The sequence below is a fragment of the Rhipicephalus microplus genome, chromosome 9, assembly GCF_043290135.1.
Source record: "Rhipicephalus microplus isolate Deutch F79 chromosome 9, USDA_Rmic, whole genome shotgun sequence".
In the NCBI taxonomy this organism is placed as follows: domain Eukaryota; kingdom Metazoa; phylum Arthropoda; class Arachnida; order Ixodida; family Ixodidae; genus Rhipicephalus; species Rhipicephalus microplus.
This window is the reverse complement of record NC_134708.1, coordinates 83,750,434-83,771,280: the sequence shown is the minus strand read 5'-3', so window position 1 is coordinate 83,771,280 and position 20,847 is coordinate 83,750,434. Positions and strand designations below refer to the sequence as shown.

Sequence of the window (20,847 nt, the reverse complement as noted above, 5' to 3'; positions counted from 1 at the left end):
AACGGGTTTTAAAACGACCCCGGATGACGACTTTTGAAAAGATAGAACGAGAGCAGTAAGCAACAACGTCCAGCGAAGTGCAGCCGGTGATGACTCACCTCTTGGTTTGTCGCCCTGTTGATGGCCAGTTGCACCTTGCCGTACGTTCCCTGTCCCAGCTTTCGAATCACCTGGAACCGCTGTCTGAGCTTGTGTTTTTTCTCGCCTTTCTCCTCGGCAGCCGAGGGCGGCGGTTCGGCGTCTTGCTGCACCACCATGGTTTATTTAGGCGGTCTTCGCGACCGTAGGGCACACCACTTGTATCTCGTTACGATATATCCGCGGTTGAATCAGCCACGAACAGCGCGCTACATCGGAACCCTACCCCAGCGCAACACCGTAGAGCACATACGTCGAAACAGCCGCAGACGCACCGTCGTCGACCAGTACTCGTCCGGAGAAGATGCGGAGTTTCTTCGTCGTACACTGGGACGCTGGCATGTGGTGGTCACTCCGTCGATCACTTAGGTTTGTAGCGTGCGCACGTGTGTGTGGGACGGCTACCACCGCCGCCGCCCGATTACTGCGCGGTGGTAGTGGACAGCGGCAAGCACGCTGTCAGAAGAGGCACCCAGTGTAGTGCCGCCGCAGGCTCTCCGGCGCTGGGCTGCTGCGGAAGGGGGAGACGACGTCATCGCCGAAAAGTGGTGCTAATTTTAGCGGCCCGATCTCATGTTACGAACTTAGCCCAGTGATCTCGCCTCAGCTGCCGCCTCGTCGCCCATCCGCCGTAGCAGCCAGCGACTACGTGCACGACTCCTCCCTCCTTTAAGGCCTTCTCTCTCACTGTTGCGTTTCTCTCTCTTTCACTTGGCTTTTTTGAGAGACGGAGATCACCTGGCGGGAACAACCGATCAGCTCAGCACCTGTCGGCTGCTCGTCGACTCGGTTCGCCGACGAGGCTGATTCGCTTCAAAAACAACGCTTCAGACGTGCTTTATTAGTCGCAACATGCGCTCGACACTGTCTCGTTGCCGGAGTAACACTTCGCTTGTCGTGTCACATTTCTGAAAACCTAAAAGCGATTCGGTTAATTCGCCCGAAAGGACGCCCAGTGTGTAGTTGCGGCTGGTTACGGTTAACGGCTCGCTCGATTGCCTGTCGTTCATTCTACATGTATCCGGAAACAAGAATCGGTTAGAACACTGATACTTTCAATGTAATGCAGCGCTATTGTGTACGCCATATAAAATGTGCAGGAGGTCTGTGATAATTTCTCTGAACCGGGTGTTCATGACCGAAGACAGGAGCCGCGAGTTGTTTTGCTTATCAACTATTCTGTGCTGCTTGGTTCATTGTTGCTAGGAGAAATTTTGGTTGACTAAGTTTTCGCAATGCACAAAGTGCTTTATCTTTTGTTGTTGTAAAATTAACCATTATAACTGTCCTGACAAATAAAATTAATATGTTTAAAGTTGTGCAACCTTTTCAATAGGCAAAAAGCCTGACCTTTGAAATCAGTGAGACTCGGAGAGTAGTAGTGTTTTAGCATGACCTTAAGCATAATAAATATTCACTAACAAATACAATTTTTCGTTACTGTAGAATAATCGTAACAACAAAAGCTTTTTTACTTTATATTTACAATTATTACGGCTAGAGTTTACTAAAAAAAGACCGTTTAAAGCTTTCACAACAACTCAACGGTCATTGTCATCAGCAATAAGCGTTGTCATGGCGACAGTTAGCATCGCGTGTGTTATGAAGTTGCGTTCTCGGCTTGTAACTATCTTCGACGGACATCCTGATCGAAGAGTTCACGTCGCGAGCAGCGATGCGAGCCGTCGCACTCTGGGTAGACAAAGTCCATGACCGTGAAAATAACGAGCAATGGTAAGCGAAATTAGCCAGCTGTCAAACGCCGACAACTTTTATTGGCGCACCAACGCCTACGTTGGCAATCGAGAACTATGCTTGAGAGCACCGCAAATGGTAGTATGTAGGTGTTCTGTGAGTACCGTCCCTAGAAAGCTGGAAGTGCTTACGAAACTCTCGAAGGCGAACGGGACCTTACTACAGTAATGCGAGCTACTGTGATGCGACTGTTGCCGCAGTGTTTCACAATAAAATCGAATGCTAATCGATGTTGGACTCGGGTAAAGCTTGTCACATCTAAGCGCTTGTTGCATTGTTACGCGACACTAAATCCTGCAAGAAATCGTGCGTGTTTTTCCTTCGCTTATGTTTCAAGTAGTAATGGTAATTTAGACGCGAAGCAGCTCTTTTACTAGCCTGTGTAATGCTGTCCCTCCGTCCGCACCGCTCCCCACGCCGCAGGTGTTGCAGCGGGGCCAACTAGCTCACGCCCTCCTAGAAGTGCACGGTGACGTCCCTCGCCTGCCGCGCGCTCACCGTGTGTCAGCTCTCTTTCGCTTCGCCCTCTCTACCGCTCGCAACGCAGCCTACTCCTCACGTCGGCATCTAGAGTGCCTCGATGCTAGCTCCTCCAGCGGTGGCGCGTGCATCGAGGCACCTCAGTCGGCACCATTTCACCCGCGCCACCTCTCTCCATCTGTAATCGAGAAGAAGCCGCGAGCCGGCGGGTGCGCGCGCCTCGAGAATCTCGCGGCGCCGACATTGTGGACAGCGTGCCGCTGCTTGCCGCGCGTTCGCGCCGACGGGCGAGACGACGTCGCAGCATGCTTCCCGCTAATGTGCGCGTACCTTTCCTGGCTGTCGCCGGCGTTGCGAGGGTTAGCGAAGCCGATCGCGCTCGGGAATGGCGGCGGCAACACCGATGAGGCGCGAGCCAGGGAAGCCGAATGCAAGAGTCGGAAGTGGAAGACCAGTAACACCGACGAGATATGCGAGTCAAGAACACCGATCGCGTTCGAGAATACAGACGGTGCGCGGGTAACACCGACGAGACGCGAGCCAAGGATACCGAGTGCAAGCGTCTTCAACGTGTCCCGCCTCCCGTGTCTGTGTGTTTCAAACAAACGTTTACCTGAGTGAATGATACACCAAGTTTCGCTTCAATCCGTTCTTCCAGCACCCGCGTCGATGCGTGTTCAACCGGGTAAATGCCGTGTGCACCGTTGCTGCTTCGCATCCCATCAGGGTTGCTTTTGGTGATATGGTCCCTAGTTTTTAATCTTTAACTGATCACACGCTTATCACTCAAGCGGCCTAAATCAGTCACTAAAAGTCGCTTTGATGCTGATGAGTTGAAGGTGCGAGTTCGTAGCAAGCCCTTATAATAAATTTTTTATTCATGTATATGCAGACAGTTTCATGATTTAATAGGTTTTTCTACACTGCTGATGAGTTGACATTTCTCGAGTGCATTTGCAATATTAGCATCCAGAAATAAACAGGTGGGAGATGTAATGATATCGAGTGTGGTCGACGATTGCACGTTTCTTTGTGAATATTCATGTGTCTTGCAGAAATTTTCCACGTGTTTTGTAAAGACCCCAGCACTTCCCTGTGCTAGAACAGCCTAGATGCGATAACGGGCTTTTAATGTTTTAAAAGCATAAATTTGGGGCGGCTGCTGCTTCCCCGTGCACTCCACTGGTGTCACCACTGCACCATAACCCTTTGTGTCCATCGCTTGTTTTTTCTAATTGTGTTGACTAGTTGCCTAGAAAGAGCAATATACTTCTACGTTTATAGTCGGTTACGGCTTAAGAATAAATGAATGAACAAGTGAACTTGCACAGTGTTTCTAGCCTGCAATTATATTCTTTTTGTGAAGAAAGGCAACATGAATGACTTCAGCTTAAATTAATATTCGAGTATCTATTCATTCACTTTAATTACTCTAATCCAAGTAAAACCTTGTGTTTTGATGTCATCTTTGCTGCAACAGAACATCGAGTGCCTTGAAATAATTTGTGAATGACGCATTTACAGACACCTTTTAAAAGATGGCATCTAAAAGGGGTCAGCGATGTCACGCACTAGATGACCGTAGATTCTCACATTTAAAGGAATAGTGTCACAAAATTTTTCACTTATTGATTTTTTGCATCAAATGATAGGCCACGCACCTGAGAGCCCTGGTAAATGTACCAGTACAAATGAGTGTGCACTGAAAAATTAATTATAGTAAGCTTTTAAAAGCTAGTTTTGGTTCCTACTGTACCGTGACGTCACGATATGGTATGAGCAGCGGCACCAGGTGGTAGTGTGTGCACACGCAAGTTTTTGTGATGTATCCTCGTCCACATGTCGCTTTTTTTGAACGATTGCTGTGCTCTCTGATTGCTGTGCTCTCGATTGCTGTGCTCTCTGATTTTTATGTGACTGGTGTGTGATTTTTGTATGATCCTGGTGACTTCATGCAGACTGCTGCGTGAAGTCACCAGGAATAGTACTGTAGCCTGACGTAAAGTTAGTGTCGATGTCGGTAGGCGCACTGTGACAAAATTGACTAATATCAAAATAAAATATCAGCATTTGCTGAGCGTCACACTTTCTCATAGCAGTCTCTGTATACAGGTGACTTGTAAGGCAGAGTTAGCTCGCCTTCGATCCTTTAAGGCTGTAACTACTGTACCTCACCAGTTTTCAAAAGATTTGGTGGTTCCTTCTAGTAATTGACAATAATTGAATGCTCATTAATAGACCGGCTTGTATGCATTTCTGTGCAGTATTTACGACCTGGTCTTCAAGCCGGATGGCAGTCAGCTCATAGTCGCAGCTGGCACGCGCGTCCTCGTTTACGACACGTTGGACGGTGCGCTCGTTCAGCCGCTGAAAGGCCACAAGGACGCCGTGTACTGCGTCGCCTATGCTAGAGATGGTAAACGATTCGCATCTGGAGGTGCGGACAAGCAGGTCATTATCTGGACGGCAAGCCTCGAGGGAATCCTCAAGTATTCGTACGTAAATCGTGCAGTCTTGTCAATGCGGCTGCACGACGCTAGATAGTTTGCTGTTACTAGCGAGCAGTTTCAAGGGTGTTGTTCTCATGTTTTCTTAGAAACCTTAATGAAAGATGTGGGTCTCAAATTTTTCTTTTATTAGTTATGTAAATTGAACTAAACTTAATAAACTTATTCATTTTTTTCCTGCGAATTCGAAATCGTTAAGACAAACATCAAGTTGACGTTGGTTGTTAAAGTAGTGGCGCAGAAACCTCGTAGTGCTACTTCTGTGCCGAGAAGGTGCTTATTTTGATATAAAATCACATTTTACCATCCACATTTCATTAATGCACTTAAAATCACCCGCCTGACAGCGATCTTTTGCACGTCACTGTTGGCATGCCCAATGTTGCCCACCTTTACTGCGTGGCCGCTGACACTAGTAGCAAGAGAGCGAAAGTAGCGGAAGCCACAGCAGCAATAACGGCCAATGAACAATTTTCTGCTTGCTTTGTTCAACTGGGCCCCACTAGATACCACCACCTGTCCAGCCTGACCAGGGAAACACAAAACTTTTGAACCACTCACTCTGTCCCCATAGTGATGCCAGGCAGGTATTTTTCTTATGAATCAAACCGAAATGGGTAAGCAGCATAATATTATAGCTCTTAATACATTTAAGGTTGTTTATTGCAGCTAGTTTGATTACTAGCGATTATTTGTAGTCGGACGCTTTCACATCATCAGGATCATTTCTAAAATTTCTCACTTATGGCGCACATCGTGTGGTACATTTAGCCTAATTTCTCGATAAGCAGGGTACTGCTCTTGATAATATTGCCATTTGAGACGTTTTCATCCATTGAGCTTTTGCTCTAATATAACTTTTTTTTTACCTTTATTGTCCCCTTAATTACCACATTAGAATAAAAAATAGACAGATTAAAGAAGCATGTTTCTTAGAGGGCTTTTTAACAAGTTCACTCCTCCTAAATGATGTGTGGCTAAAGTGCCAGGGAACTCATCTAGCCGGGAATGCTGATAGGATTGTTTGCAACCAACCTCACATGCAAAATAAAAAATATGAATGCAAATATCAGCGAACATTTTTTGCCTAATGCTATGTATGAATATCGAGAATGATTATTTGGTGATCTACATTATAAGAAAATAAATGTGGTATCGCAGGCAAGACCAGCTTTCTGGCAATTTTTCCATAGGCATTTGTGTTTGTTTGACAAAGCAACGTCACCAAAATTCCCCGTAAGAAATATGCTCTAGACATTGCATATCTCTTGTTCTAATGCAGCTGTAGAAAAACCTGCTTTTAGTCCTCTACTTTTCAGAAAAAACCAAGCGAGTGTATTAAATTTCGTGCTGTTCACCCAACTATAAAAAAAAAAAGTTTAAGACCCACGTCTTAGTGCTCGAAAGTGGCACTCATATGCAGACCTAGATGGCACCATGGAAGTGTGAAACTGCATTTTACACATTCATTGATTTTCGCTGCACACCATGAGCATATTTGCATAGCATCAACAAATTGGAACCTGGCATCAGCTATTACAAAATTAAGAGGCTACTCTAAGTTCTGTCTACTGTTTCGTTTGTAGGGTTGTGTTTCCTTTTAGCATGTTTCTGAATATGTGAGTGCTTGCATGTGATGCCTGCTCTAGCTACTGAATGTACAGCTCACGATGTAGGCTGCTAAACCTTATTCAAGATGCCGTGCTTCGTGGCTTGTGGTGCAGCTGTTCTTACTAACCACTGCCTGTCTTTCCATATGAACAACTGTTGTGCCTGTTATTTCTGTTGTGATAATTGAATCTTGCCATCAATGTTCATATGTGTCCATTTAACCACTGAAACATCCGTGCATGCAATGGAGACGGAATGTTACTGCCTTTTCTAAGTGCTGTCATCTCTCTTTCTATTTCTCTCTCTCCCCCTTTTTTTCAGACACCATGATTCCATTCAGTGCCTGACTTATAACCCACTAACCCATACTCTCGTCAGCTGTTCTTGCTCAGATTTTGGTAAGCACAGTGGCAATGTATTTTGTAGTGTAATATAATGCCATTAGACTGCATGGAGTAACATGTAGTTCTCCACAAGACCCTAGGTTGTACAGGACTAACCCTTAAGAATTGAAATTTTCACTCGGCTTTTTATTAAGTGGTGCTTGTGTATATGTGTTTTCCTGGCACTAAATACCTGATAAAGTCGGATAAAGTTTATTGCATGTTATTGCATGAGATCGTAAGTTTTTTTTTGTTGGAGAAATGTGTGGCTATGAAACAATTAGTAGTTTTTATTCGGTATCATATTGTGACTTTTGTGTGCATTTTCCGAACTATTCTTGTTGCCTCATATCTCGCATTAAAAGCTGTGTACAATACAGTGATAATTACAGTCCATCAAACCAGACTGATGTCAACGGAAAACATCAAAGATGGGATCCACTCAGTTGTCTATCTTTTGCACTGGTTTCAGTTTTGATTTAAATGTACCAGTGTATCACTTTTAATCTTTTGTCATTCTCTATAATCAAGCTTGAACTAAATCTAACCTTGCACCCAATACTGCATTTATTTTTCCTTGACGCTGCATTTTACTGTCTGCCTCACTTGTTTCATATATGTAAAAATTTCAAGTTTCAGCGCATTAGTTCAGCGCACTTGCGAAGCATGTATTTATCTCTATGCATTACATTGTCAGAGCACGTTCACACTAGGCTGTACTGCCTCGATGGAAAAATAGCTGTGCAAGTCTCCAATCTGTGGAAGCAGCAAAATTACAAGTGGGTTTCAAAATGCAGACTGAGAAATACTGACCAAACCAACCTTAACACTTGAATTATGGTTGCTGCTCTCGTTTAGCCGAGCTAGAGTACAAGGCTCATCATTGGCAATATTCTCGCTCTGGTGCCTGGAACTGGTGCTAGTTTTGCTCATTGCAGCTGTAGCACTTTATTTTAGCTTGCACGCATACATTCAAGCACAGTATTAGTTTGTAATGCGATAGCGTTTAATTTAAGAGCTCGTTTCGCAGAAATTCCAGTGTCGGCATCGTTGGCTGTGAGTGAAAAATGATCATCTTATGTGTGACCGAAAAGTCGAGAACCATAAATGCTAAAGAACCCTGCAGCAGACCAAACCAGGGTTGTTGGGGTCTGAGTGGGGATTGAACCCAGGTTGTTTCTGGCACAAGAGGATGTTCTACCGCACGGCTGCACCTCTACTTGTGAAAACAGTGAAAAGAACTTCCTCTGTTTAGAAATTCAGTCAGAGTAGCTTTCATACTTCATAAACACACGTGTCCTGTAAATTTACTTCACAATACAACATGAAATAGTGCAGTAATAATGCACTATTTCATGTTGTATCGCATATTCTGATGCCCCAATGTTCATTGGGGCGTCAGAATATGCGATTATTATAATGGCTCTATGGTTGAAAGCTGGTACCCCTCTACAGGAGGCAGACACACTAATGTGCCTTTTTCCATAAGGCCACGTAATGGGTGCATAGTGAATTCGAACAGGTTTCATGCACTAGGTGTTTGAAGTATGCACTATGAACAGGATGTCGCTATCACGTTCAACTCCTAAAGGCGATGCTTTAGGGCCTTCTAATTTTTCAATGCCTTTTTGGTATCTAGACTTTTCCTAATAACTTTAACACATATTACTTAATTACTATACAAAGTGTTTCATAAAATGTGCCAGAAAATTTTCCAGCATGAGGTCATTATGTTTCACATGATGTCATTTGCTCGCTGCCTTCATAATTACCTTGTGTGTGGTGGCAGACATGTTGAGAAGATTGAAGACATAGTTGTGGTGGTAATTAAAGGAACTAAACTAACTTTTTAATTAGGGGAGTCAGGCAATTGAGTCACACGGGAGAAATGAAGGTCGTCTTGAGAATAGCTCACTGACACTTCGTGATTTCCAAAAGCGGTTACTGGTAATTCTACTAGAGAGATGAAATTTGGCTAATATTGCAGGCGAAACCTGAACCGAAATGCAGGAGGGTGCAATAACTGCACTCGTCCGGGAGGTATAGAATAAGCGAATGTTGTTGCATCAACCATCTATCAATTTTTTCTCGTGGGTGTGCAGGCCACACTTTCGATTGTGCCACACATGGTGCATGTCCAAGAAGGGTTGTAAAAGAACTAACACCACTGCAATCATTGTAATGAACATTAATGTAATCTTGGTGATGTGCTAGTTGTACTTACTGGCACTTTGATTTCAGTTTTACGGGTGACTTTGGTGGAATTTCATTACTCCATCGTAACTGCCACAGGTCTCGTTTTGAAAATCTCGAAGCGGCGATAGGCTTTCAGCAAAAAAAAAAAAAAAGACTTCAATTTTTTTTCATTTGACCTGTTGACCTGCTTCCACTAATTAAAAAGTTAGTTTCTTTAACAACAGCCGCAGCTGATGTCTCTAGTCATTTTATATCATCACTGACATATTAGACATCAGCTGACATATCTAGTCAGCTGATGTCTCTAGATATGTGTCGCTCTAGAAGAAGTAGTCGTGAATTCAGCAAGCAATTATTGTATTTTCTTTAGTCTTGAGTATTTTCAGACACATTTCTTAGAGCACCCTGTATATTCTTGATAAAGAACTTTTCTGCAACTGTGTGTGGATCCCAGCACCAGCTTACGGCTTAAATATTCTGTTTAAAGGGGCCTTGCAACAGTTTTTTAGAATGGTTAGAGAACACCGTCAATCGGTTGTCGAGGCTCCCGAGAACAAGCAGGCAAGGTTTCATTGCGGAGCACCTCACCTTGAATTGAAAATTAATTCTCAAAGTGAGCTAGAAATCCCTCACTGTTCTCTCTACAAACGATGCATTAAACCCCGGTGAGTGTGCCATCAACCTAACGTCCATGGCTATTGGCTGACTGGAGCATCTGTGATAATGTAATTGTTGGGCTTTAACGTGCCAAAACCACCATATGATTATGAGAGATGTCGTAGTGGAGGGCTCTAAAAGTTTCGACCACCTGGGGTTCTTTAACGTGCATGTAAATTTAAGCACATGGGCCTCAAGCATTTTCGCCTTCGTCGAAAATGCAGCTGTCGCGGCCGGGATTTGATCCCACGATCTGCAGGTCAGTAGCCGAGTGCCTTAGCCACTAGTGACTTAAGCATTGACAGCTGCGTAATTACCACAGCTGCTGTGGGATGCCATGAAGTTCCCACACGCTCCTTCGTGACAACACTGAGAGTTAGATGTGTATTTTAAGAAAAAAAAAAAAGAAAGAAAACTGCTCAAGCTCGTGACGTGTGCTGAACAGTGGACGCGGCTTAAAGCCCCTTATTATCCCTGTCTCCTGCATAGCTTTGAATGTGCTCGCTGGTACGAATGGCGAGAGAAAGTGTTGGAAGCATGCAGCAAAGTTGTAAAACTCGGCTCATACTCGAAAGATCTTGAAAAATTCGTGTGGCAGTCCATTTGTGAGGCAATAAGCTTCTTTAGTTAGGATATCAAATTATTACTTAGAAAAGTGTTTTGGGGCACCTTCAACGTGCAGCTTTGTAGACAACTAGGGCACCTGAACGTTACAGACAATGTTATTGAGATGATGGGTGTGCAGGGCTGTGGTCTTCAGAACAAAAGTCGGTCTCCAAGCATCGCACCAGCGGGAGAGTCACCAGCGCGGGATGGAACCCCGACGGTCAGTTCTTGGCACTCGGACTCGCGACTGGCGTTGTCAGCATCCGTGGCAGAGTAAGCTCGTTTGTCTATTTTTTGTTCAACTTGCACGAAGGAATACAGAGAAGAAAAAGGGGTTCGATAGAAAGGCCACTGCAAGTTTTCTAGCCTGTGTTACACTTTGCAGCCTTAACTAAACTTGTCCCTCAATTGGGTGGCAAAATTTGGGCATATTGGGTATGGGGCGTGATTTCAAGTCTTCACTTAATGTATTTAAATTGCATGACACCCTAACAGCACTGAACATTGGTTGATATTGATGTGCTCTTTGCTGTCATTCGAAAGTGTTGGATGTGTTCTTCTATCTTTGTTGCATCTTCCTATGTTAAACTGTATTGCATGTGTACCGTGACAATCTCTTCATAGGTTTTCCTTTTTTTACCCCCTGCATTTGGCTTGGCCGTTGCGGCTTGTTGGACTGTGCACTTGTAGTGTGCATTGCAACGTGTGAAACACTTGCTAGAACACTCTAGTACTAGCTCCAATACTTACAATAGTACTTTGTTCTTCCCGGTGTGTTTTTCCTTTTGTTGCCCATTGATCAAAAAGGAGTAACCAATGCCTGTACAAATCACCGGCATCTCAGTGAACGCACCTACTTAAAAATAATCAAGGTTAGAGATACCTTTCTCACTGCTTCGCATTACAGTGGGATAGTGGAACGAACCTGCCCATTTTTTATTTTCCAGGCAAAGCTTCCTCCGCCCTCCATGCAACCATCAGTGCTATAATTTTTTGCTGCCGTTGATCAGAAACATTTAAGAAACTTATAAAAAATATTTTGCATGTTTACAATACATGGTATCAATACATGGTATTAATGTATTAATATGTGGTATCAATACATTAAAATTACTTCTAATATCTCCTATGCTTTCCTTGTCATTATCGTTTATTTGTTCTTTAAAACTTATGGCATGTTTTTCGTTTGATGAATTTTCGAGAGAAGTAGTTCTGGTATTTATCTATGGTTTTCGTTTCAGAAATGGCACCGCATATTAGCTAATAACCATGCCCACTAATAATACTTGAATGGAAAATGAAGCAGTTCCTTGTTGGGACTAACTGTATAGCAGGCATGCATAAATGTCCTTTTCTAGTTCAATTGGTATCTACTTCGCAGGACAATGCTTCATAAGTGAGAAAACCCTTGAATTTATTTTGTAACTTTTTTTAGTTTTTGGCACTATAGTAAGTGGCGATGAAAGCAAAAGCTGTGACTAAAACATTTCTCAAGTTGAGTGTGAAAAAAGAAAGGAACGATGATGTAATCGATGCTCTAGACAGTCAGAAAGTGAAAAAGAGAACAAATGTACAAGATAAAAGACAAAAACTCAGAGATGGATAAAGCTCATGTGTACATTTACAGGATTCGGTAAGTACATTTAGTGAAACCACATTGATGAGGCTTGCCTGATTAATAACCATAATTTTACATATGGGTAAAAAAGCAAGCATAATTCAGGTGCTCATCCTTATCTACTGTGGCAGAAGACAGAAAGGAGCTGGACTGGTTGGTTTATATGAAGAAATTAGACAAAGCTGCAGGCACAGCACAATAGGTACCCAGTGTAGCACAGTTAGAAAGAAGCTGCACCAGAATTTTTTTAAAGACAGATAGTCTTTCTTGGGATACCTCAGCACAAAAATTTGGGTTCGTTTGTCTGTCTTTCTATTTGTCTGTCTGTCAATCGATTCAGCCACTCGAGCTAACATTTAACCCCTTGCTGAAAGCCCACCCCTCTTGATCTCTTGGCTGAGTCCGTGCTAGTGAATATTGTCAATCAAAAAGCAAATATTGTGCATATTTGAGCGCAACATCAATATGTGAGTATGAGGTAGTGTGTGTCTTTATTTAAAAATACATGGATACGTAAATCTAAAGACGGCAGTGTTTATTACACAGCGCTGACAACGTGATGTTAGGAACGAAAACAGGTGTTACTGACGTTTCACTAAAATGACCCGGTGCTGCCTTCTACCCGCTGCTCTGCGTTCTAAAAAGCTTTCGTTTCTTTTCATTACTGCCACATGGTGTCCGTATCTCATGCAACTCCTCCAGACAGAAGACTATCGTCTTTCGATGTTTTTTGCAGTGAAGTATATGGATACGGGGGCCAATTTTTTTTTTTAACAATTTCTGAAGTGCCCTGCTTGCCTACTTGCTTCGAGCCTCTTCGTACGAGGGATCACAGCTTGGGGTGCTCATGAGGCAGTGGGACCAAAGTTCTTGGAAATAACTAAACTAGTACCACTCGCGTCAGTGTGTGGCTCCTCCTCTCCCCCGTGCTTGGTAGCCTTGGTAGTGCGAAAGCCATCTTGTACGTCCTCGGTCCAGTGTTTTTTGTTTTTTGTTTTTTTGCTTCTACGATGACAACGGCTTACCCTTTCCTGTGCGCTGGGAGAGGGTATGCCTATGTCTGTAGTTTCCTGCTGGACACTCTAGGGGCGCAGCGGCAGCTGCTGAGAGAGGAGGCAGAGGCGAAGTTTAGTTTTTTTTGGAAACTTTAAGTGCAACAGGTGTTTTCCCACCTTTTCAAAGGCATGTCATGGGTCAGTGGGACACATATTGCCACTTTTTTTTTTTTTGCAAACTAACGGCCGTATTTTAATGAAAATTGAATCGTGGCTTATCTGAGCACGTCATTTTATATTCCACTGGCCTACTTTCCATTATCATGTGGAAAATGTAGGTGAACCCACAAAGGGTTAAGGCATATTCAGAAGTCCCACCACTTTTTGAAGAATGCTTCATCAGACTAAAGTGATTTCAGTTTTTCTTTTTTAAAGCAGTCATTAGTCAGAGATAGAGGATGATTGACTGCTTGAAAAGGAAAAATGAAATCAGTTTAGTCTCATAAAGCATTCGTCAAAATTTTGATTTGTGTCATCGTTAGGGTGACAGGTTTATTATTTAGACCAAAAAGGAAGGTAAGTTATTTAAATTTTGTGCTGAACTGTTGAGTGAATGAAAGCGTATGCCTTAAATGTGGCCGTTTCTTGTAGTCTGGTGAAGAAGTCGTGCGCATTGACAGACCTGGTGGACCGAAGGCGGCCGTATGGGGAGTCTGCTGGAACCCTGTGAAGTGAGTTGACGAGAGGTCTGTCAGGTGCTTCTAAGAGATCTCGAGCGCTTAACAAGAAGCGTAATCTGCTGATTACTGTAAGTGATGGAGAAGTCAGGAGCTGATGCCAAAAAAGTCATTTCAAACTAGGCACTAAAAAATTTCCTTTTGTTGGTGTTTTTTTAGTGTCTGTTGTGACTGCAGACAAAGACAACTTTTACTTCATTGAATATATGTTTTGAATATTAGCCTGCAGTTGCCTTTCCTCACTTCACTTATTCCCCTCCTTGAGGTTTCCTTGAGCGAATTCCTCACTATTTCTGTTAGCATTGAACTCTCTATTAACTCAACCTAGATCAGTAATTTACATCACTAATTGCCCACATAATTACCTAAGCTCACGTGTCATATGTTGCATCATATGTGAATGCAACGTGTCCCATTCCAGCTCGCTACATTTTTTTGTATAGTAGTGTATGCGCGATGAACATCAGGCCTCGAAGCCAATGAATACATTATAACCCACTAGACGACATCGCGAAGACAAATATATTACACAGCAAAAATTACGTCTCTTGGCAGTTCCCATACGTAGAATCATGACTACTTTGCTGTCACAAAGCTACATATTGCTCGTGTTGTCTGATCAATGAGAGGCCCACCAGGACCATTAAACTATTTGTTGTCAAGTGCTCTTTGCCAGTGGAACATTGTCATCAGCCATATCCTGATGCCACAAAACGATGTAGTCTAGACGAATCACTGTTCCGACTTTAATTATAATCTGCCAACGTAATTTCCCACTGTATGCACTGATATATATAGCATATTCATCCCTGTTTCATCACCAGACTAGTGACGATGATTGGTAGTTGTCACTGAGCATGGAAGGCGTTGTGGGTTCAAATCATGGAAGACAGCTGCATCGTGCTGTCAATAGAACAAGACCCACCACCGATGGAGTCGATGTGAGTGCCCACGCTATGTCACAAAGTGGTGATTAATGGCCCGGGGCCAGAGGAGCGATTCCGTGTTCGCCCGAGGGCTGCTCACTCGAATGCCAGCCGCTCGAGTTGGAAAAATGTTCGACAGTTGTTTGGACTACGGAAACGATCGACGTATGTTTCGCCTCAGGTTGGACACGAACAAGGTCGTTGCTCCCCTGGAGAGATCGTCGCGTTAGCATTCTCTTCCCCGCAGCGCTCTGTGGTGGGACCTGCAGGGGGCCATCCTCCACACCACTCCTGTTTTAAGATAGAAAGAAATTTTATGTTTTACTTCTGCTCGGAATCTTTATGTTGGCCATAATTATCTTTGAACACTGCATATTTGTTCCTTTGATAGCAAAGGATAGTTAGCACAGTCCCTTTGATAGCAAAGGGACTGTACATCACTTTTTGTTCAGCTTGGTAAAAAAAACACTGCTTATCAATAGTCGAGGCTTTCGAGAACATGCAAGCCCAACATTAAAATGCAGCATGCGGCCTAGATTTTACATAAATTTTCCAAGTCAGCTAAAGGTCACTTTCTCTCTGCCATCGAGAAATGATACTACATGCTCAAAAGTCACTGCGGCATAGGCCCAAGTATCACAGAGTTAGCCGATTTGAGCATGGTGTGCTCGGGAGTTACTGGGTCTGTTGCAGGAGGCCACAATGTGTTTTTAGGTGTGCACGCGATTGAAACTTATGTGTTCAAAGAAAAGAAAGAAAGAGAGAAAAAGTTTGCAAGGCCACTAAGCACGTGTGACATACCTTCTTCCCTCATTCAATGCATTCTTGCGTAGCTTCCAGTGTTTTCATCAGGATGAAAGAAGAGATGATGATTGATATGTGGTGTTTAATGTCCCAAAACCACCATATGATTATGAGAGACGTCATAGTGGAGGGCTCTGGAAATTTGGACCACCTGGGTTTTTTTAACGTGCACCCAAATGTGAGCACACTGACCTACAACATTTCCGCCTCCATCGGAAATGCAGCCGCCTCAGCCGGAATTCTATCCCGCGACCTGCGGGTCAGCAGCCAAGTACCTTAGTCACTAGACCACCACAGCGGGGCCGAAAAAAAAAAGAGGAAGCAATTACAGCGCGCAGCAGATATTTGAAACTGCTCGTACTGGATGGATTTTAAAAACTTATGCAGCAATAGATTCGTTTCACTGCGGCATAGGTTCGTTTCGAAGGAGGCGATAAGCTCTTTTGTGGAGCTTTTCCATATCAACTTGTAAAAATGTTGCGGGGCACTTATAAGGCGTAATACTTTAGTGCCCCATCGATTGAGGACCATAGAAAACGGTGCGTGCGGTGCAAGAACCAAAATGACTTGCATCAACTTAATAAAATTCTATCTATGCCATCGAAACCTTACACAGGTTTGCTGTCCGATGATTTTCAACCATTTGATGGAAGCTACTGTAACATTCCAGCACCGCTGTAGCTAACATTTTTTTAAAATTGTAATGTAAATAGTAATGTAATGTAATTCATCGAGGGACATATTCCTCCCCCCATATCATTCTAAAGCTTCATGCTTGGTTTTGCTATGTTCACCAGTTCATTTCATGTTACGTGCCTATTATTGTCTTCATTGTGGTGTCATCAGAATTCACAAAAGAGAAGAAAACTGCCTTTTTTTTTACAGTTCATGTGTTAATACTGCCTGTCTCCATCTGAAGGCACTACCACGAATCATTTAAGTCGGGTAGCACTGCCTCCGCGATTCGCCAAACGATCACACAGTCAGTGTAACTCGACAATGTCATGTCGTGACGATGCCATGTGACATGACGTAGTGTGACATCATGATGGCGTCAGAGTGACTTCATGATCATAGCACAAATTTTCGCAATTCGTGGTGTCCGGATGACGTCATGTGGTGACATCGTTGGCATCACTGATGTTTATATCGCTTATGTTAGAAGCCAACAATGCCAATGGTTGGTTCTAGTGATTGACAGTGTATAAAGCTATTGTCTAAGTAAGTATACACTCAAACATTATTATAATGAACCCAGATATAATGAACTATTGGTTGGAACGAAGTAAATAAAGAATAGTCATGCAATAGCTGTAGTGTTAGGAATACTGTCTTTATAAAAAATTTTCGGAAATAGTAAACTTATTTTTGGGTGAGATACAACTTTGTTATGAGGAAGTTTAAGTGTAACTGAATCGTTAATGGCATGACTGCTTCGTTCTTCACTGCTAGAACTAAGTGACAGTACAATAAGTGTGACAAGAAAGGGCAGTGCAGGTGGTTGAAGACGTCTTTGATTTATGTGCTGCCATTGATGATTGAATGACTCAGGGAAGAAGGCGTCGGAGACATTCTCGCCGTGGCCGACTGGGCACAGACTCTGGCCTTCTACAACATGGCGGGCCAGCAGACTGGCCGCGAGCGGGCATTGGGCTTCGACCCTACCTTCGTCAGCTATTTCCCCGGTGGCGAGTACCTCGTGGTGGGCGGCTCGTGCCGGGAGGCACGTGTCTACACGCGAGACGGCATCTGCGTCGGGCCCGTCTCCCAACAAGCCTCATGGGTGTGGTGCTGTCAGGCACGCCCAGACGCCAGCCACCTGGTGAGCAGGAGCATTTCTAGCTCTTTTTCGTAACTGAAAAAGTAAAACAGCAGTAATATTGTCGGGGGGGGGGGGGGGGGGGGGAGGGGCTGGGATGGCAAAAAAATTAAAATGCAGTCAGTAACGATAAAACACTTCATTGAGTGAACTTGGGCTCGGCACAAGAGCAGCTCTCAAATAGCAGTAAAAGCGGCGTGCACATAAATCGGGTCATTGTCAGTGGAATGTGTTGTCTTCTATTAGTTAGTCATGGAAAAATTGCAGCATTATCACTGGTGCTCATGTAAGCTCATCGGTAATCTTGATTATTTGTGTCCTGTGTGTAATAGTTCTGTTAAGAAAAATCGTCTATTCTTTTTGGGAGATCGTTCTGTTAAGAACCATCTCAAACGTTCACTAATATTTCCAAACATCGTTGTGTGATTTGCATCAAACATTGGTTACAGTTTTTGTGGGTGAAACTTAAGTATATTAAAATTAAAAATACTCTTGCAAACTGATAAAATCTTGGACCATCTTTCCAAAAGGAACATTTATAGGATGCGAAGCAGCAGCGTTGCGCACGAGTAGTGTCACGGGTTGAACGGCTCTGATGCGGGTGCTGATGTGAGCGCGGGAAGATTCGCTTGGAGCGATGGTTGGCGACATGTACAGATGTGTTTTAATGTGTACATTAGGTGCGTCAGGCTTATTGCGCCTGAACCGACGAGTCCGCGGTGTAGCGAACGGTGGTCGCTGTAGGTGTTGTGAGCGAATGGACGAGGCGGCGGCTGGGGGTGCCGCGGCGAGCGTGTTGCAGGAGAGGGAGAGAGTGACGTGAGGGGAGCTTGACGTCAACATGCTGTGGCAGCGTGACCTACTTGCCACCGCACCAACACCTGTGGCGCAGGGAGTGTTCGTATGGAGGGACGGTGTTACACAGGATAGTTAAAGAGCTACTTCGCATCTAAAACGCACATAGTGGTATGTTGAATTTTACATGCCGAAACCTTGATACGATTACAAGGCATGTCGTTGTGAAGGGGTCTGGAAAGGTGTTATACCATTTCGCCTCTGTTAAAACACTACCACCACATCCGCATTTGAACTGGCGCTGTACTAGTCAGCATATATGAAGTGTCCTTGCTTTAGTTCTTTTCTTCATTTTATATAGACCTCGCTGCATTCTGGCATCTGTCAAAAAGAAGAGAGGTTCACTTGCACAGCCTGCATAATTTATTACCCAAGAAAAAAATTCAAATTCCACATTTAAGTGCAGTTGTAATGCCTTACACAAAAGCTAAAGCCAAGTGCTTGTTGAAGCGTCTATGTAGTGTGCAGTTGGATACACATTCAGTTTCATGTGAAGCAACTAATATGCTTGTGGTACTGTTAGAGCATTCTATATGGAACTGATTCCGGGCTCTATGTTCTCATTTTAACCATTAGATATGTGCTTGCACATGTTGTTTACCCTGCAGCTCATTAGGCTGGCAGTGCATTTGTCCATGCCTTTCTTCCTGTCCTACTGCCAGGTGTCTGCAGCTGCATCACATTCAAAGTTCCGCCAGTCACAGCCATTCTCACATACTGTAATCATGTGATCATTACTCACCGAACGGTCCTCAAGCTGCATCAGGCAGTTTTTTTTGTTTTGTGTACCCACTCTCTAGTTTTCTGAAACAGTGATATAATAAGTATTTCATTCATTATTGCAAAAGCTAGCCCTTGTAGAAGTTAGCTTGCTCGCCTAATTCAAATGCAGCTACTAGACTTATGTGAACAGTACATTTTACCTTCGAAGCAAATTTGAAATTAATAGTGATTTGGTTTAAATAATTTCAAATCGAGTTTGGGTAGCATTATCCCGTATGAAAAAAGTTAGCACATTTGCCATGACCTAATTAACCTGTATAATTTTTTTTTATTGAAACAAGGCTGGTGCAAGTGTCATTCTTTTTGGTTTAAAGATAGTGGAATAAAATTCGAATAGTAGCAGAATTTTACATTTGGTAGAATGCAGGTGATCACCTGTAAAATATGTAGCATATTAAAATTCACTATACTTAGAGCATATAAGCTGGCATAGCAGGCTTTTAAATTAAAAAAAGAATATATGTGAGCATAATGTGGTCCTTAAAGGGCCACTCACCAGGCCCCATACCAAATTTTAGTTAGACCATGGAAGTTGTTGGGTGTCTGATGACGAACATTTTGCCACAAAAATTTCTTGAATCCGTTAATTACAAGCTGAGAAAACAGTTCTTTTGAAGCGGCGTGAAACGAGGATGAGAGGAAGTGAGCTTGAAACCCTTGCCACTCCTCCACGTAGCCTTCGCAAGTCAAATCTCTTCCCTACCCTCTTTATCATCGGACCAAGAGGTCACGTGCGCATGAAGTGCCCGAACAAGCCCAACCCCCGGGCACGTGAGCATAGTTTTTTTTTTTGACCAGCTTTGTTTTGAGGTTTACTGTCTGTTTCTGCGGGATGGTTTGGAAACGCTGGCTTAGACGCGGTATAATAGATAAGCACAATGAGTGCGTGAACGCGTAGGAGCGTCCCACGGCTATCGTCTGCTCGATGCGCTGACCACGAGGACACAAGCACATGCGAAATGCTGGCACATTAGCCCCGCATCTCATTGCAATTCACGGGGGGGGGGGGAATGAAAAAAAAAAACGCTCACATTTTCTTTTTGCGCCTCATTATTTATCTAGAGGTTTATTATTCTCTTCAACCGACAAATACATAAACTATGCATGTCATGTTAAATAATTCTCGCCATGTCACATGCGACTGTTGGCAACGTCAGAGCAGAGTCGTCTACGTAGAGGACCAACGTCACTGCATTGCCGTGTACGTAGGGCTATTCATACGCGCACGTCATGCCCTCATTCTCTGGGCGCACGCCCGCAAAAGGAAGGGGGAGCAGCGTTCATCTTGAAATTTGACCCATTTCCGCGGTGCATAGCGTTGCAAATTTTGGCAGACGTGATCATGAATGCCTCATCTACGCATTGCACTTGTCAGTTCAAAACTGTCAAACCTGGTGAGTGGCCCTTTAAAAAGGCCCTGAAACACTTTTTTGAGTAACCATGGAATTGTTTCACTGGAAAAGCGTATTGCCTCACAAATTCAACGCTGCAAAAATTTTAAGAATTTGTTCAGTACGAGCGGAGTTACAAAGACTTGTCGCACACTGCAATCACATTCTCTCTTCTCTCGTCCCGACGAAAGCATTGGAAGCTAAGAAAAGAGGGATGGAAGGAGCAAATAAAAAACGTCACGTGCGGGTCGTGACCTTGAGCACTTTTCTTCTTTTTCTTTTTTTGGATATGCGGCTTTTTCAGGGCGATCACGCGCTCATGTGTAGACAAGTGACGGGCTCTTGCGGCAGTCTCTGTAGCACCATGTTCAAATCAGCCAATGCCTGATAGATGGGAAATCTACGTGTGATTTTCTCGCGTCTTCCGTCACTTGTCGAGGGAAGAGAAGGCAATTTTCAGCTGACTTTGGTAATTTATTGTGAACTCTAGGCCGCATGCTCTGATATAACATTTGGCTCGCGTGTTCTCGGGAGCCTTTACTACCGATCAACAGCGTTTTCTGACCATGCTCAAAAAGTGTTGCAG

The 20,847-nt window shown here is 43.7% G+C and overlaps 2 protein-coding genes across 4 annotated transcripts in view; one reads left to right on the top strand and one right to left on the bottom strand.

Moving 5' to 3' along the window:
• Window positions 1-810, bottom strand: part of LOC119164708 (uncharacterized) — a 118,614-nt gene extending 117,804 nt beyond the window's left edge. For 2 of the 3 annotated variants that reach the window (XM_075874015.1, XM_075874014.1), the window contains exon 1: window positions 99-810. In XM_075874015.1, the coding sequence (XP_075730130.1) occupies window positions 99-257 (159 nt within the window). In that variant the 5' untranslated portion in view covers window positions 258-810. The remainder of the gene's footprint in view (window positions 1-98) is intronic. The other variant, XM_075874016.1, reaches the window with a different exon arrangement.
• Window positions 811-1,717: 907 nt separating this feature from the next.
• The window catches only part of LOC119163163 (intraflagellar transport protein 122 homolog), a 79,330-nt gene continuing 60,200 nt past the window's right edge, over window positions 1,718-20,847 (top strand). The window contains exons 1-6 of the mRNA XM_037415108.2: window positions 1,718-1,872; window positions 4,638-4,868; window positions 6,813-6,889; window positions 10,473-10,606; window positions 13,598-13,677; window positions 16,965-17,235. Coding sequence (XP_037271005.2) covers window positions 1,814-1,872; window positions 4,638-4,868; window positions 6,813-6,889; window positions 10,473-10,606; window positions 13,598-13,677; window positions 16,965-17,235 — 852 coding nt within the window. The 5' untranslated portion in view covers window positions 1,718-1,813. The remainder of the gene's footprint in view (window positions 1,873-4,637; window positions 4,869-6,812; window positions 6,890-10,472; window positions 10,607-13,597; window positions 13,678-16,964; window positions 17,236-20,847) is intronic.